The 17,574-nt window shown below is 44.4% G+C and overlaps 1 protein-coding gene and 1 pseudogene across 1 annotated transcript; one reads left to right on the top strand and one right to left on the bottom strand.

Annotated features, from left to right (window-relative positions):
• Window positions 1-1,025: 1,025 nt before the first annotated feature.
• On the bottom strand, window positions 1,026-11,937 carry LOC121712760 (annotated as a pseudogene).
• ribc1 (RIB43A domain with coiled-coils 1) lies at window positions 11,938-16,612 on the top strand. Its single transcript, XM_042096717.1, has 8 exons — window positions 11,938-12,117; window positions 12,348-12,568; window positions 12,686-12,906; window positions 13,001-13,115; window positions 13,400-13,518; window positions 14,040-14,276; window positions 14,695-14,861; window positions 16,454-16,612. Exons 2-8 carry the CDS (start codon window positions 12,370-12,372, stop codon window positions 16,533-16,535), a joined length of 1,140 nt encoding a protein of 379 aa, XP_041952651.1. The 5' UTR covers window positions 11,938-12,117; window positions 12,348-12,369; the 3' UTR covers window positions 16,536-16,612.
• Window positions 16,613-17,574: the final 962 nt, after the last annotated feature.

The following is a 17,574-nucleotide window of genomic DNA, read 5'->3' as shown; positions in this document are numbered from 1 at the left end:
ACATACTTAAACTTCCAAAGCTTAGTGTTTCTAAAACATGTATTGAATTATCAATTAAAATAAATTGCCACACTTTGACATATATGTTTGGCCACATATTCTATTTATAAACAAAACCATGTAAGTCAATGTTATATAATATATGCTCACATGCAAGATGTATGCATCATGTATGAACAATTACTAGCAGACGTCAACATGAAAATGCCAGAAATTGCCAACGTCAACAAGAAATGCCAGCAATTCAAAAGGCCACTATTGTGTTGTTACACAAATACAATAATTTCCATAAAAACATTACTTTGGTCATTTTTTACAAATTTGTTGCTTCTAAGCACAGCAGTTACTGAAAAACACTATGCTACAGACTGACCTAAAATAGCTAAAATAAGATAGTCTATTGCTGCTACAATAAGTGCACATGGGGCAGCCGTGGCCTACTGGTTAGCGCTTCAGACTTGTAACCGGAGGGTTGCCGGTTCGAACCCCGACCAGTAGGCACGGCTGAAGTGCCCTTGAGCAAGGCACCTAACCCCTCACTGCTCCCCAAGCGCCGCTGTAGCAGGCAGCTCACTGCGCCAGGATTAGTGTGTGCTTCACCTCACTGTGTGCTGAGTGTGTTTCACTAATTCACTGATTGGGATAAATGCAGAGACCAAATTTCCCTCACGGGATCAAAAGAGTATATATACTGTACTTATACTTACTTACTTATATACATTAATAATGGGCTGCTTACAGGGGACATATTGACATGGCACTAATGTCATGATTGCACGTAGACTAGTGCAAGGCACAAAAACTGTGATAGAACCATTTTGAATTTTTACATCACAGCATGTGTTTGGTCTGCTACTGGCAGTTGTTCACAAAGGCAACATTAGCAACTGCCTTGGTTATCAATACCTTATTCTCAACAGTGTATTTTAAGGGCATGTGCTATCCTGTAATTGAATTGAATTGAAAAAATAACTGAATTGAATTGAATTGAATTATACTGAATAAGGGGCATACTATAACTAAAGTTCAATTCCAGAGTTCATGGCAAATTTGAAAACATCTACATTTAGATGGCCTCCATCTAAGCTCAGCACATGTAAGATCAGTGAGTCCATGGGCTGGTTGAAATGTTGGTCCTTGGTGCCCTCTGTGAGTTTCTGTGTTCATGATTGGCTGATATAATCAGAGCAACGACGACCAACGACCCTCCTATTCATGTGTTAGCTCATGTTCGAGGTGCACACACAATAAAAAAAAGTTTCTAGATTGTAGTGTTCAGCTCTTGTCTCAGACAGGCTGGTGAACTATTCATTGGGATTTGGGTTGGCGTCTGGATACTGAGACAGGTCAAAAGTCAAAACCTTACTGATGACGCAGTCTCCTTGCTGCAGGGAAGAGAGAAGAAAGACAATCGGACATATGCATAGCACCATCTGTCATATTCTTGTTTATGGATATAAAACCTTAGCCTGGCCCTGCCTACCTTAGATCTCCTATCAGGGAGATACTAGTCTGGGACACGATAATTCACTAACGTTTCCCTCAGACAAAGAAAATGTCAGGCCAATCAGTGACGAGAGGGGAAGACAAAACCGAAACTTATTGTGATAAACAGTAGCAGCAACACCTGCAAACATCAAAAAATGCCGTTGGACGAATGCAGAAATGTATTTACAGCAAAGGTAGACCCATATACATTGTTTCCTGACTGCTGTTTATTGTCAGTTTGTTAAGTTTAGATGAAGTAGGAAGTAACATTAGGAATCTCTGATCAATGTGATTGGTAAGGCTGGACCAATTATTTCAAAAATTAAAAAAAAAAAAAAAAAAACTGTGTCTGTGGTGAATTGCTTTATGTACACACCTCAGGGTAGACCCCAAGCAAAGAGTCAGCCTTGGTGTAGAACGCCTCTTTCAGAGAGATCACGATGGCCTGGAAATTCTGCACTGACTGATCCTTTATGTAGTTAGCCACCTGTGCATCCAGTGTAGTAGAACAAACAGAGGTCAAATGCAATTCTTCCAAGGACTTGGCTGTCTACAAGATGTACAAGATAAAAGGTAAATATTTTTCAAACAATAGAATTGCATCCAGCTTTAATACCTTTTGGAGGGTTCTTTTGAGTTTCACAATTAAAATTCAAAACCATGCATATCAGTATGCATTTTATGAAAAAGTATGCATTTTATGAAACTTTCTATTTATACAATTTGGAACTGAGATGTTGATGTTAGCTAACTAGCTTCTCTCTGACCTTGCCTATGTTAGTGTTATCCAATGCTGCATCAATCTCATCCAGAACAAAAAATGTAGCTGCCTTGTAGCTGTAGTACATAAGACAGAAAAAGAAAAAACAGTGCACATATTATAGCACTACAAAAATGCCATATCAAGTTTGAAATCCAAACACGAATTTAAATATCCACTGTGTGATAACAGGGCCAGCCTTACCTGAATGGCAAATAACAGAGCCAGGGCAGCTATGGTCTTCTCTCGTCCAGAGAGGTTGTCCATGGGACGGAACCTCTTCCCAGGAGCCACACAGTTGTAGTTGATGCCATCGAAGTATGGTTCCTCGGGGTTCTCTGGGCCCAGGAAGGCCTAAGAGGATAAATGATGCCCTTAAATGAAACCATTGAACTGCATCATAGTTCATCTTTGATAAGGTCTTTTAAAGGCTTCCTCACTGGACATTAATTTATTGATTGTGACATTAGCCTTGATCACAGTACCTGTGCACTGCTGTTGCGTGAGAGGGCTTTGTAGATCTCATCAATGTTGGTGGCAACAGACTCGAAGCAGGCGTTGAAGCGGTCAAATCTCTCCTTCTTGATCTGTTCAAATGCCTGCTTGGCTTTCTTTGCTCGTTTACGGGCGGCTTCAAACTCTACCAAACATAAAAGACCAAAAATCCCTTCAGATACTATGGATAAGGATAACTAAAAATGTCAAACACTCTCTCTATAGCAACTTCATCTCTTTCAGAATAAAAATACAGTTTAAACCGTTTTCCAGTCTGTGGTTTTAAAATATACCGCATGTCTCTGATGTGATCATTTTCTCCCACCCCTGACATGCTCTCCCCCCATTCCTCTGCACCCACCATCGCTGGTCTCCTAGAACTTGTCCCTCTCCAGCTTCTCCATGGCCTTCATGTTGGGGGCGCTGATCCTCTGCAGGACGCTCTGCTGCTCGTTCAGCCTTTGCTGCAGCGTGTTCATCTCGGCCTTGATCTCCTCCTCAGACAGAGCATCCTGGGGGGGTAAGAGAAAGGGGGGGGGGGTATTCTGCTCATCTTGCCTTAAAAATACGCTGACAGTCTCCTTCTTAGAACCAATGTCACCAGCTCGGGTCTGTGCTTTGTGATGGCGGCTCCAGTGTTCGGGTTGATGAATGTTTCATGCGCTTGGGAGAGTTTGGCATACCTTCAGGTCCTCGGAGAGATTGCTGTAGTCGATCTCTATCAGGGCCTCTTTGGCGTGAACAGAGCTGGAAGTCTTCTGACTGCTGACAGATTCCTCCACCTGGGAGCTCCCCTGGGCAGAGAGATGGGATTAATGCATCTGGGGGAAAAACAAAACACTCGACAGACAGGCAGTGAGTCAGCAGGAAATCAAACAGGCATTAACTGCTCTTCTGCATGTGGTTTTGTATTAAGTCATTTTCTGTGATTGCCATACCTCTCCCTCTGGCTTATATCATCCATGGTGCCTGATCTGAGTGGCAGCCGGATGTCTTGCTTCTTGCAGACTTGGAGCAGGTTGTGTCTGTCACTGCGTCTCTGCTCCAGTTTGGTTTCAATGGCTGTCACCTCCTGCTGCAGCTGGGTCAATTCTCTGCAAACATAATTTGGGGAGCTGGGTTAGCATGCAGTGACCTGAAAGTAAAGGGTTCAATTCCAGAGCAGCTGTCACTGTTGTGCCCCTGAGCAAGGCCCTGAGTTGCTCCAGTGAGACGGATGTAAATCATTCCAGATAAAAGCATCAGCCAAATAAATAAAGATAAAGATAATCATCAGAGCCTTATCAGACATATCAGACAAGTAAACTACAGTACAACAGCCCCAGAATATTCTACAGTCACCAAATACCAGAATCACAATCTGAAGGCCGTTCAAATCTTTTTGAATATTTCATTGACAAATATGACAGATATGGTTGATAGAAATGCTTGTGTAAACATACTTGTTTGCACCACCTAGCTTCTTGCGAATCTCCTCCATCTCACGGTTTTTGTCATTCACTTCTGACTTTTTGGTGAGGTGTTGGTTCTTCAGGTCTTGGAGCTGAGCCATAGTTTCATCAATAATCTTCATGTGTCTGTGCTCCTCCTACATCAACAAACAGTACAAAAAAGCTTACACGTACTACTACAATCAAGCTTTCAAAAGTCATTTTGAGTAAGTTGTGCTAAATTCAATAGTGCTCAACAAGCTGCACACTGATATGATACATTGAAATGAGACTAGCTAGTACATGTAGCTACTCTAGCTTTCTCGTTCCCCAATAATGCCCCCTGTTACCTTCTTAAGTCTCTCAATTTCACTCTCATCCTTCTTCACCGTCTGTTCCCACATCGTCACTTTCTCCTGGTCCTCCTTCAGCTGGTTCTTCTCATAGTCCAGCTGGATGGCCAGACGAGTCTTCTGGGTCTCATACTCCAGACTGGAGAAACCACAAGAAGGTGTTTTTAGATATAGTCTTGGATGCCAGCAAACAGAACAGCACAGTCTCCTAGTGGGGGGGGGGGGGGGGGGGGGGGGGGTGAGGCTTACCTTCTCTTCCTCAAACTCTCTGATATTTCTCACACCAATATCTTTACAAAATTCCAGAAGGACTTCATCCTTCACCTGATGAACACAAAGCAAGAAGTGAAGTAACAGTCTGCAATGTACAGGTTCCTGGTTGATGTGAGAGGCTTTGGAAGGAAATGATCTGGTACCAGATTCATGCGGTCCCTGAGCTCTGTGATATCCTTCTCACGGGACTGGATGATCCTCTTGATGTCGTTGATACGGGGGCCAAAATTGGCAAGTTCACTCTCCAATTTAGACTTCTCCTACATACAATTTAGTGGATGTTAAAGAGAAAACAAAGAAGTAAGTAAAGATGCCAGGGATTAGAGTTCATATAATAACACTGCCATAAGAACGAATCAGGGATCTTACTGTTTTATTCTATTCTAATTAAGGTTACCTTGCTCAGTTTTATTTCTCTTCCTTGAGCTCCTCGGTCAACTTCTCCTTTTTGTCTTTCAGTTTGTCGACCGCCTTCTCATCCCAGCGCCTGGCCATGGCCTTCAGGTCACTCGCTCCGCCAGATATGACGCCCGACTTCTGGAAGAGTGTGCCATCCAGGGCTAAAAGAAAGACATGGACAAGGGCCCTTTAAAAAGAGCACCAGTGGACCGTTTCATAATGAGGAGAGGTGAGGCATATGTATCAGCAGATGTTATGCAATTTCCATTGCCCCAGTGTGGACACATGCATGAGTGTGTTTGCTGGTGCTTCACATGAATATTAATGCACTGTATATTTCTGTGATGTTTATAGACATACATACAGTATACACCAGTGCTGCATCTACCTTGTGTCTGTAGTATGCACCAGTGCTGCATCTACCTTGTGTCTGTAGTATGCACCAGTGCTGCATCTACCTTGTGTCTGTAATATGCACCAGTGCTGCATCTACCTTGTGTCTGTAGTATGCACCAGTGCTGCATCTACCTTGTGTCTGTAGTATACACCAGTGCTGCATCTACCTTGTGTCTGTAGTATGCGCCGGTGCTGCATCTACCTTGTGTCTGTAGTATACACCAGTGCTGCATCTACTTTGTGTCTGTAGGGCCCTCCAAACGCAACCCTGGGTGCATCCTCCACATTCTCACACACCAGCACGTTGCCACAGGCGTACTGCAGAGCCTTCTTGATGTGCGTCGTAACAGATCACATCAATCACCAGCTTAGCCCCCCGCAGCTCGCGCAGCTTCTCGTCGGTAGGCTTCACCTGCCGGGCAGAGCCATGTCCATAAAAGGTGATGTATGCTCATTGACCGTGCCAAAACAGAGTGGAGTCCAGTGACCGCGGTTAAGTCCAGGCGTGACCTGTACCTCTAAGTAGTCCAGGGGCAGAAAGGTCTCTGGCTCCCCCCTCTGCTCTTTGATGTACTGGATGCAATCCCTGCCCGTCTTCTTCGAGTCCACAATGATGGCGTCCATGTTCTTTCCAAGGACCTTGGTCACCGCAATCTGAAACTTCTTCTGTGTCGGCTGGCACAAATCAATCAGCCTGCCATACTACATGCGACAGGAAAAGGATAAGCCAATACAATATATTAAGAACATTTGAATAAGTTTAGGCATATCCCAATATATTACAAAGATAAAATCTCTGTGCACTGGCTGTTTGCGGATCCCAGGTGCTGGTGATGTGTCTTTAAAAAATCTTTAAAAAATAAAGACTATCACCACATGCTGGTCTAAAATTAATTGTTTATTAGGAGTGAGTGTCCCGTTTTGCTGTTGGCTTCCTCAGGTTCACTCTCCTAATAAACAATTAATATTAGACCATTAAATTGAATTTAATTGTTGTTGTAAATAATCTATGTAAACTATGACAGCACACAAAAACCTCTGATGAAACTGTAATACTTTATCACTTCACAAAATAAGAAAACCTTTAAGTGTAAAAAAAAAGTTGAGTTGCTACAAATCAATACCTACTAAGTGAAAAATCTGTGGAAAAATTGAGGTAAATTTTTGTAGTGTTAGACCTCAGTCTTACCACAGAGCCAGGATACAGTCTCTTGATGCTGTCCATGATCTCAGCCTTCCGCTGCTGTCTGCTGTTCTCCTGCCTGTCAATCCTGGCATCTCCGAGCTGCTCCATGACCTGCACCCCACATCAGGAATACACAAAGACAATCCTCTGGGTTGATCCTATGCTGGCTCCATGCATACACATGAAGTATTGAAGTATTGAACATTGAAGTATTAACTCTCTCTCTTCTTATACAAACGGGTGCCATTACTAATTGCAAAAGTTCAAATTCAAAGAAGGTCAGACTCCAAGAAAATAAATTTATCTTTTTTAATCTTTTTTCAAGTACAGGGGTAACAAACAAACAAACATTTTGGCCAGTTAGGCCTACATCAGTGTCTGACACTGATGTCAGACACTGAGACACTGATGAAGGCCTAACTGGCCAAAATGTGCCCATGGCAGCATAATGAATGTTCCCAGTGACAGACAGGCTATGTTGAGGCACCTGATTGAGCTCCATGTTTATCTCATCAATCCTCCTGTTAGCCAGCTCCACCTCCTCTGTCAGCTCCTCTTACAGACGCTTTTGCTCATCCAGAGACTGACTAGGATACAGACACAGAGTGGCTAGACTGCAAGTGGTTTGCTGATTAAGAACTTGGGAGACACTTATGCAGGAAGTCTTAGACAAAGCATACCTGCTGGTTGCAATATAGTCTTCCAGCTTTTCAATTCGCTTTTGGTTCTCCTCTATCTCCCTGATTTTCTGCTTGATCTTGGCCTAAAGGAAAAAAAGCATGAAGTATCTTAACTTTTGTATATGTACAGTACAGGGCATTAACTCCAACACACAGAGGAATTCATGCTCTACCTCTGTCTCAACTTTCTTTCTCTCCTCGAGGTCCAAACAGTCCTGGTCGGCTTTCTGGTCCCGGTTGAACTTCTCTAGTTCCTGTGCGAGTGTGGCAGCCCGCTTGCTGGCCTCTTCCTTGAGACGGTGGTACTGCTTCACCTGGAGGCCAGAAAAAATCAGTGACACTTGTCTCTCTCTCTCTCAGACGCCACTGACCTGCAAAACTGACCTGGTTCTCCTCCAGCTGGAGGTCCTGTCCCTGGCTCTGCGCCTCCTCCTCCATGCGCTCCTCAAACTCCTGTCTGGCCATCTCCACTGTCCCCTGTTACTGATCCAGCTCATCCATGTCCGCTTTGCGCTTCTTATACATCTTCTGGGCGTTCTGCAGGGACTTGCGCGCGGCCTCCAGCTTTTTAATCTTGTGGGCAGTGTTCTCCTTGGCTTTGATGTACTGCGGTCGCTTTTGATTCAGCTCAGCATCTTTCTCTCTGGGGGTTTGAGGAATGCAAGTGTAAGCACAGACTGAGACTTGTATTGAACTGAATAAGAATAATACACATTTCAATAACAGATTTAATTATTTTCAACAGATACATGGAGTAGACTTCAAATTGTTTTATTTAGCAGTCATATTTATCCTCCAAGGTCAGGTAGAGAATTGTGAAGGAGTACATATCTGCAGTATTTTTACTTGAAGTAAAATTTGACAGTTATGTCTCCTGTCAACTACAATCTTCAGTTCTTTGTACCATCTCCAGAGGTCAGTAAACCTACTCTACCTACAGCTTACTTTATCTCTTTCTCCACATTCTGCTGATCCTTCATCATCCTCCCCAATTCCTTCTTCTTCTCCTTCAGCTCTTCCTCAATGTGATCCATCTTTTTCCTGTCTTTCTCAATCTCACGGTTGCGGTGGGAGAACTCCCGATTAAGTTTCTCGATCTCTGCCTCATTGTGATACAGCTTAAAGAGCTGCAACTGGACATGAGCCCTCGCCACCTCGTCCTTGAGTCTCTGGTACCGCTCAGCCTGATAGAGAGAGGAGAGAGAAAGAAGTGAAATAAAATTGAATCACAAAATTGAATTGTGAAAAGAGGGACAGTTGTTATATTACTGTTATAATGCAGCATGACTATATGGAAGATATTGAATAACTAAATGGAAAATCCATCATACTTCCTCCTTTTCTTGCTTGGCTTCTTTGCGTTCGGCGGCAATATTCTTTTTGCGATGGTAATTGAACTGCGTGTCCTCCTCTGCTTTGACCATTTCCTTCTTCCTGCGGTCATACTCTTGCGCCAGCTCACCAGAGCGTGAGATCTCCTCAAACAAGGCCGTCCGCTCTTTAGGGTTTTTCATAGCGATAGATTCCACTGCTCCCTGTGGCAACACAGGCAGAGAGGCTATTGCTAGAAAGACTATGAATGCTCAACACAGAGGGACAATCCTAAAGGGAACTCAACAGATTGGTTCTGATCAATCTGCACAGGACACTTGAACAGACTGTGTATGCCTCAGTTTGAGAGAGAGTTGAAGAGGGGGTGCATACAGTAACTCGAGCTTTCTTGCTGGATTGAATCGACAGTTGGAATAACTCTTGGAATGACTCTGCTTCATGTTATAGCTATAGCTTATCTCAACCATTAATGGATAAAATACTTAATGGGGTCAATAGCGGACATCATCAGGCTTCATTCATTGTTCAGTATTGTCACTCTCCTGTAACCAACATAATACACACTGAGAGAAACACTCTGAGAGCCCCACCACTTTATTGTTGATCCGATATTCAGAGGAGGAACCTAGTAAGGATAAGGAAAATCAGTGGTAAAAAAGTGGTGAAAAAACAATGTTCTAAAATAGCCTTCTTAATGGCATACATATGATGACTCTTGTGAGGGTGCATTCATCTCCATTTTCCTCACAGTACACCATGCCAACAGAGGCACGATTGGCAGCTGCATGGTTTGCCAACGGGGGCGCCATGGATGAGATCTTTCAGTGTTTTGACACGGAGGTTACTGGTCTTCTCCGCCAACACAAAACTAATGGCATCCATGAGGTTGGACTTGCCTTAAGCGTTGGAGATAATCATGACATTTCAAGTGAAATAATAAAGTTGGATTTTGAACCTGACCCAAGAAAACGTATGATTTCCATGAACAGTGACATGGTTGCTGTGGGCTATTAGCCCCAAGCCCTCTAATACAGGGGTCCCCAACCTTTTATGTACCATGGACCGGTTTGATTCCTATTTTTTTTTCACGGACCGGCGGCGGGGAGGGGTTCCATGTTCCATATGTGTTGTGCATGCATTACTTGAAAAGAACTAGCTCCAGTTATGTATGAACAGTGAAGGTAACGATCTCTTAAACATGTGAAAAACGTGAACTTGAAGAAGTGAAAATTGAACAATATGAACTATGAATATTGAACAACTTGAAGCTACATCTATAGCCTACGTGTGAACATGCTTAACAAAATATAGGAACAAAACATGGGAACTAAACGTGCATTACGAATATAATCAGTGGGAGCCCTGCTTATGGAATGATGGAAGACAGTGACACCCTCAGTGTGTTTGAAATGTCCAGTCGATTGCGCAATTTGGTCTTAGTTGCAGTCATTGCCGAAAACCCGGCCTCGTGGTGGGAAATGGTAGCAACCAGAAGATCCCATCTCGGGATATTCTGCTTTGTTATTGATCCAAAAACCCGCCAGAGAGGTTTCCTTATAGACACTCTTAAGACCACCGTCATTTGCAATTTCGATCAACTGCTCTTCCTCCTGCGCTGACAAGTTAGGACTATTTGGGATATTGACAAATGGGTTGCGGACCCACTCATTGGTTTGCCGTGGATCTTTGGAGGATGGGAAGTAACGCTCAAACTCATTTGAAAGCGCAACAAGGTGATCGCGCACCAGCTGCGAGAGAAAGGGCCCTGCCTCAGTCTCCCAAAACCCCCACTACTGTTTGGAACATATCAAATACACCCCGGTCCACTCGTCGTCCCCACAAATCAAGCTTGGCTTTAAATGCAGCGACTTTATCTGCCAGTTTAAAAACAGTCTTCATTCTCCCCTGGAGTGACCGGTTGAGGTCATTAAGCAATCCGAATATGTCACACAGGTAAGCGAGTTTTGACACCCAGTCCTCATCACTAAAATGTGCAGCTTTTTTTCTGTAAGAAATCTCTGCGGCGGCTCTCTCAACTCAAACACTCTGGCCAGTGACCTGCTAAAGATGCTTGTTTTTTGTTGCTCATTCTAGCAGTTTAGTTTAACTTCGTGTGACATACCGTTCGCCAAGAACTGATCAAGTGAAGTGAGCTGACCTGAGGCTGCGCAGCGCTGAAGGCAATATGTAAAAGTGTTGAAGGCGGGACAGACAGACGTAAGAAAATAGACCTTGCAAAATGCAAACATGCGTGCAATCAAACAACTGCATATAGGCCTATGCCATGTAAAAACGTGACATTATTGCGAATTAAATTTAGTTTAGTTTGCATGCATTTTTTTTTTTTTAACTCATGTCGTAGGCTACGGCCCGGTTAGAATGTCCCGCGGCCCGGTGGTTGGGGACCGCTGCTCTAATATACCACTGTGACATAGACTACCCCTTGAGCACAAAGGTGGGGCTGTAGTTACAAAAATAGATAGATATAGCCTGCCGTTATTACAGCGCAGCATTCCACAACGCAAGTAAACAAACAATCATTATATGCCAAACAACACTCTTCACGGCAGCCATAAATCAAACAGATATATGTAAAGCTGTCTGGAGTAGCCTCGTGTGATGTACATGAGCTATAGCCTATCTTTATTGACTTACCCGATTGGGTCCAATAATTGCGGTGAATTTATCGAAAGGACCGATGATTTGGCGACCTTTATATGACTTAAAATGTTCTATCTCTATCAATTTCAGGTAGCCCATAATGATGCAGTAGCTTAATCAGTTGCGGTAAAGTGAGATTATTTAGGCGACTTTTCTGCGGTGCGCAGCTGGTGCAGAGGGGAGCTAAGTAGGCTACAACCCGTGTCCATATTTCCAGAATGTCAATCGTTTAGTCACCACTACGGGAATGCATTACTGGTGTGGCACAAAACATGCCCTGAACTTGTAAACTGCAATAAACATGCACATCTCATTGCTTATCTTTCTATTCTTTGAACGCTGGTGGTTGGTCTCGCGAGACAACGTCTAGACAGAATGTGCAGGGGGAACCAAACCGAGCCAAATAGGCTAATCCAAATATAAAATAAGTCATGTGGTACAGCTATACATCGACTATATTAATACTCTAAATAGATAATAAGACTATTTTAAAATGATAATCATTTGATAGCCTACACAGTTCTACCCAACCACAAGAGAAACAAGATATTCATGTTTCCATGGTGACAGGATGCGTCAAACAAAGTTTTGGGCCAGGCGCAACACAGTTTCATTTCATGGACAGACTGGATAGGCCTAGGCTATATTGTTTCTAACGAAAAAGGTTTGCAATATTAGTAGCCTACGTAATTAGCCAGGGTGAACCCAGACGTTCACCCAGACTTCTACTTAATCATATTCTTATTTGATTTAGCACAGTTTTTAATTGCCTTTTCGCAGGCTATTTCCATAGCCAGCATTTCGCCTGGTCTAATGATTATTTAGCAACTTAAGGCTACAGCAATCAAGTCTTTTAATGAACCCTTTTGTTTATTTTGTTTTATTTTATTAAAGGGGAAATAGTCGCAAGGGAGAAATGTATAAAGTTGACCTGCCTGTGGACAACTCTGTGGCTTTGGCGGTGGAACGCCGAAGGGCTGCTGAGGCGGCGCGCCAAAGCAGAATCTTCAACCCCAGGAACCGAGTGATAGGTTTGGACCTTCAAGCGCTGGATCAACAGGCAGCAGAGAGGAGAGAACGGGAGGAACGAGAGAAGGAATCTCAAAAGGCATACGGTAGCCTAACCATTCATCCTAAATGTAGCAAGACCTCTCTTCGTCCACATCAAATTTATATTGTGGTTCTGTACATTTTGTGAAGTGGTTAAGCAATGGCATGTATTCATGTTACAGATGCCTTGCGCGTGACAAACGATCACATGTTAGAGCAAAGTCAGCGAGAAGAAGAAGAGAGAAGAAGAGAACAGATGAAAGATCTGGTTCAGTTCAGGGCCACTTATCAGCGTCCAGAACATTCTCGTGATGCCGACCTCACGTGTGACCGACAAGGGGCGCTCGCGCTTAACCTTTCCATCCCAGAGTCACTGGGGCCTGCAAGCATGCAAGTATTTAAGGTAGGATGGTGTTAAATAGCCTGTGCTCCTTTTCTTTGTGGTTTGTAACCCCTGTGAATAGCGTGAACAACATATTGTTTCTGGGTGTGGCCAGGGAGAGGACCTTGGGGAGAAAGAGAGGAAAAGAGCTCAAATCGAGGAGACGGAGAGGCAGCTGAGAGCTCAGAGAGAGGACACAGAGAAACTGCGCCTGTGGCACAAACATGAAGGTGAAAGCAGAAATGTTCATGGACATTTTCACACCTGTCCTACACGCTTAGTGCACTGCAATGGAAATATCCTCAGTGGCTCTTTGATCACTTAAATGGCTAGAATTGTGTGGATATACACATATTGTGTATGACACACATACACTCATGTACACACACTCAAACTGGGTCTTTCTGATGGGTATACAATGCTGCCTCACTTTGTGTATTTTTCTCTGTGTGTGTGTGTGTGTGTGTGTGTGTGTGTGTGTGTGTGTGTGTGATCATGTTGGTATATGTTTCAGAGCTGCAGCAGGATAAGTACCTTGTGCAGCAGGACCTGAGGTCTGCCCATCTCCAGGCTCTGGAGGAGGAGGGCAAGAGAGTTGAGCGTCTGGCTCTTACCAGCTTCAACCAGTTCCTGGTAGGCAGAACACAGGCTTGGCAACACACACGCACACACACCCCACTTACTGTGTGATGTTTGCAGAGTGTGTTCATGCAAATTAACATTTTCAAAGGCGAGACCTTATTCAGTAAAATGCAAGACATTTATTATTCATAGTGTTTGTTTTAAAGGAAAATAACTTGCATCATCAGTGCCACAGAAAAATAATTTTAATTGATGCTGTATGTGTGTGGGTGGTAGTGCCCTCCTTTTAAAAGAACTGCCATTGTGGCCTTGGATTGTTTGTTTTCACACAAATTAGCCAGAGGGAATTGTAATGAGGTGTTACGTTTTTGGGCCCCCTCTTTATGGCCTCCCAGGCAGCAGAACTTGACATTGCTTTTTATGGACTTGCACTTAACAGATGCTACCCAAGTGTTTTGAATGGTGCCAGTCCTTTCTGACCGGCAGCTGGTGTGCTTGTGTGTGTGTGTGTGTGTGTGTGTGTGTGCATGTGAATGTGTGTGTGTGTGCATGTGAATGTGTGCTCTTCACAGGCCGAGGAGCGAGCGGCGAGAGAGAGACGCGAACGTGAGCAGAACATTGGCATGGCGATGGCTGAAATCCGCCACATGGTAACCTCTGATCTCCTGACCGAATGTCCCGAGGCTGCAGAGCGAGCGCTGTGGCCGGGCTGGGGTCAGCACGTGCTGACGGACCGCTGGAGAGGGATGACCGCCGAGCAGCGAGCTGCCATCCTCAGGGAGCAGGAACAACAGCGCCTAGAGAGAGAGGTAAAGAAACAGGGCTAGGGGGGCGCTGTGGCGCAGCATGTACTGGTCCGAGTGCCCATGGGGACCCAGGTTCGAATCCGACCTCTGGTCATTTTTTCTCGATTCTCACCCCATCTCTCTCTCTCCCACCTTACTTCCTGTCACTCTTCACTGTCCTGTCCAAATACAGGCAAAAAGCCCCCAAAAAATACTTTTAAAAAAAAAGAAATGGGGCTAAATATGGTCAGCCATCCGGCTACTATAGCATCCCCAGGCACGTCTCCCCAGAGAGGGCTGCCGGCGCTGCGGACGCTGGGAGCGCATTACTGCAAGGAAATGTGCTGACCGCTCGTTTAGCTGCCTCACTTCCTGCGCTTCGACCCATCGTTCTATTTGTGCCATTATCCCCTCCTCTCCTCTGCATTTCATTTTCGCTCAGAAACAAAGAGAGGCGGAGCGCCAACGGGAGAAAGCCTGGGACCAGGAGCGTCTGGAGCAGGCCAGGGCCCTGGAGGAGAAGGCCAGGAGGGAGCATGAGCTGGACAGACAGAGGAAGATGGAATTGGCCCGACACAACCAGCAGCTGGCCCAGGAACAGCAGCAGCAGTAAGCAGACCGTGGCTGAGCTTTCTTTGCTGATGCCACCTAATTGTTAAGAGTTACTGAAAGCAAGACATATTTTGGGGGGTGCTTGCAAAAAAATGTCTTTGTGTCTCTCCTGGGTTCTGCAATCAGCAACAAAATTTTCAACACTATTCGGCTGCATCAACCAATTGCAAAGCGTCCAGTGAAACAACCATGCCTGTGTGTTATTTGGCATGTGTGCACCACCTTGAAGGTAGGGGGTGCACTCCTGTGGTGGTCTGGCAGAAGTTAGCAAGAAATGCTAACCTTCTTTCCAACGCCCTCAAAGCCATCACAGTGCTGTGGCTTCACACGCTTGTCCCCAGAGCCCATCAGTTACCAAGACAACAGGCCTCCCTTGAATACTCGTTAAGGCAAGGTAATTAAACTGATGTTGTGCAGATGCAAGCAGGCTGGGCTCTAAAAGACAGATTTGCAGCCCGCTTGCTCCAGTACCGCTCACACTCCACCAGGCTAGCCTCACCCTGAGCTGAGCACGCATCAGACCATCATTAATCACCCATACAAGATGTGTTCACACGTCGCAGGCTAGCACATTATGATTGACAGTTATATTCTTGTGATGTACTTACATATGCAAAAACACTATGCAGGGTCGTAGGCAATATTGAGCTCCTTTTCACAAACATGCTTCACTTGCCATTTGCTCGTGCCTGTTTAGGTTTAGGTCTGATGGTGAAACAGAGCGTATTAAAGAAGCACAGTGTGAATTCGAGGAAAGAAATCAAATTTTATCACTTAGGAGTAGTTTTTTTTTTTTTTCATCATACACCTCACACACATTTGAGCACTTAGTCACAGCTAGTAACAGTTAAGGGGTGTGTGTGTTTTAATTGTGATGCCATTGTCAGTGTTCCTACCACCCTGTGTGTGTAATTGCCTAGAATCATCTGAGTGGTCACGATTTAGTGGTTAGGCTTTGACAGCCATGATAACCAACCTCCTGCAGATACAAAATGGAATTTAAATGGGTTGAGATTTTGGGCAAAGTCCTTTTACGCAAGTCCCTCCACTCGGCGGCCATATACCAACGTTTTATGGGCACTCATCGGGCACAGTCTTTGGGTCGAACTGCGCGTGTGCAAGGCTTCACTACACCAATCTTGCTCCAGCGGCGAGATCACAACACATGATTGGCACGATGTCTTCACAACACGCCATATGATTGGCTTAATGTATTCACATGTCGACGTTTTGCCGAGGAAGGGGTGGGATATGTGTAGACAACGGCCATATTGGCGTGACAAACTAGCCCCATGCATTTCTATGGAGTATTTTTTGAGTGCTGTGTCTCCTCATTAGAAAGTCTCTGTTTTGGGTTGATAAATTTGACATTCACTCATAAAACTAAAAACATATTTCTTCTTCAAGTTGTGGAATTTATATGCATTTTCTATTGTATTGGTTCTGTTATGATCTATCCAGACTGGACTTATTTGGCTTTAGAAGTGAGGTAAATCAGAAAACATAAATCATTTCAGCTCTCTTGCTGTCTGGCAAACTCTGAACATTAGTTTCTCTCTCCCTTTTCTTTTTCTCCTTCTCTGCACCAGTCAGCAGTACTTGGACAAGCAGCTTTACACCAACCAACCGGCGGTCAGCTACTTCACCCAGTTCAACACCAGCTCCCGCTGATCACCAGCCTCTTCCCAGTCACAGCATCCCCACACTATACTCAACAGCAGAGACAAATAAAGCTTTTTCCACTCGTACTGTAGAAGTCTGGTAATCCTGTTATTTTGCTGTGTGCCCCTAATATGCCACTGTACTCAAGTCAGTGAGAGGATTCATGTCTTCCAAAGTCCTAAAAGATTATACCCCTCTCGCACAGGGCTTTGGTTTGAGGGAGAAAGAAAATGATATGGATAATCACAAAAGGCGACATCTGTTTTGATTGAGATTGTTCCAAGGGTTTTTATTTATTTATTACGTAATTACAGTGGCTTATTCATCATACGAGTACAATAATCATTTCTTCCTCAGAAAAGAAAGCCAAACACAAAGCGAACCTCCCCTCCCCTCCCCTCTCTCCTCCTTCAGCTCTCCAGCTGCCAGTCACTCCCACCCCTCCCGTGGCACAGACAAACCCAGCACACAGTGTAAGGGGATATGCCCACACAGACTGGCACACACACACAGGCCTCCCCTTCAGCCACATTCTGATAACACTGCAAACACTACGTCCACTCAAGCCACCGGTGCTCAGTCATCTTCACAAATGTCTTTTTTTTTTTTTTTTTTTCAATTTTAGTTTTCTGTTGTAAGTATAGAAAGGTCCTAAAAGAGAAGTGACGATCAATCAAGGTCCTCAAAAGCAAAGGAAGCCAACAGAGAAAGGCAGTATAGTGTATATCTGTAATTCACTCAGTCTCTCATGCATAGCCCACAACATTTTGCCCAGACACTCACAACACTGAACTCTAGCAGCAGACTGGTGGAATATTGGCATACCTTCGCATCATTACTTATTCCCGTATGAAAATAGATTAGTCTAGAAGTATTTTGTCCTGAGCATGTCTCTCACAGAAAACACAGGATGGACTGATCGCATGCCGCTACACCCCTCTTAACCGACAGTCTAATCTGGATCAATCCCATCATATCCCCCAGGACTTGCGATCACGGCTAAGACGTCAGCTGGCCACAGTTGGAACGGTGTGTGTGTGTGTGTTTG

Source organism: Alosa sapidissima, chromosome 7, assembly GCF_018492685.1.
Source record: "Alosa sapidissima isolate fAloSap1 chromosome 7, fAloSap1.pri, whole genome shotgun sequence".
NCBI classification, from domain to species: domain Eukaryota; kingdom Metazoa; phylum Chordata; class Actinopteri; order Clupeiformes; family Clupeidae; genus Alosa; species Alosa sapidissima.
The sequence above is the reverse complement of the archived record's forward strand: the minus strand, read 5'-3'. Positions and strand labels throughout refer to the sequence as shown.

Coding starts and splice junctions, on each gene's coding strand:
- ribc1 (XM_042096717.1), top strand. CDS start 12,370: ATGTATAAAGTTGACCTGCCTGTGGACAACTCTGTGGCTTTGGCGGTG. Junction 13,116..13,399: donor CCTGTGGCACAAACATGAAG/GTGAAAGCAGAA, acceptor TATATGTTTCAG/AGCTGCAGCAGGATAAGTAC. Junction 14,862..16,453: donor GCCCAGGAACAGCAGCAGCA/GTAAGCAGACCG, acceptor TCTCTGCACCAG/TCAGCAGTACTTGGACAAGC.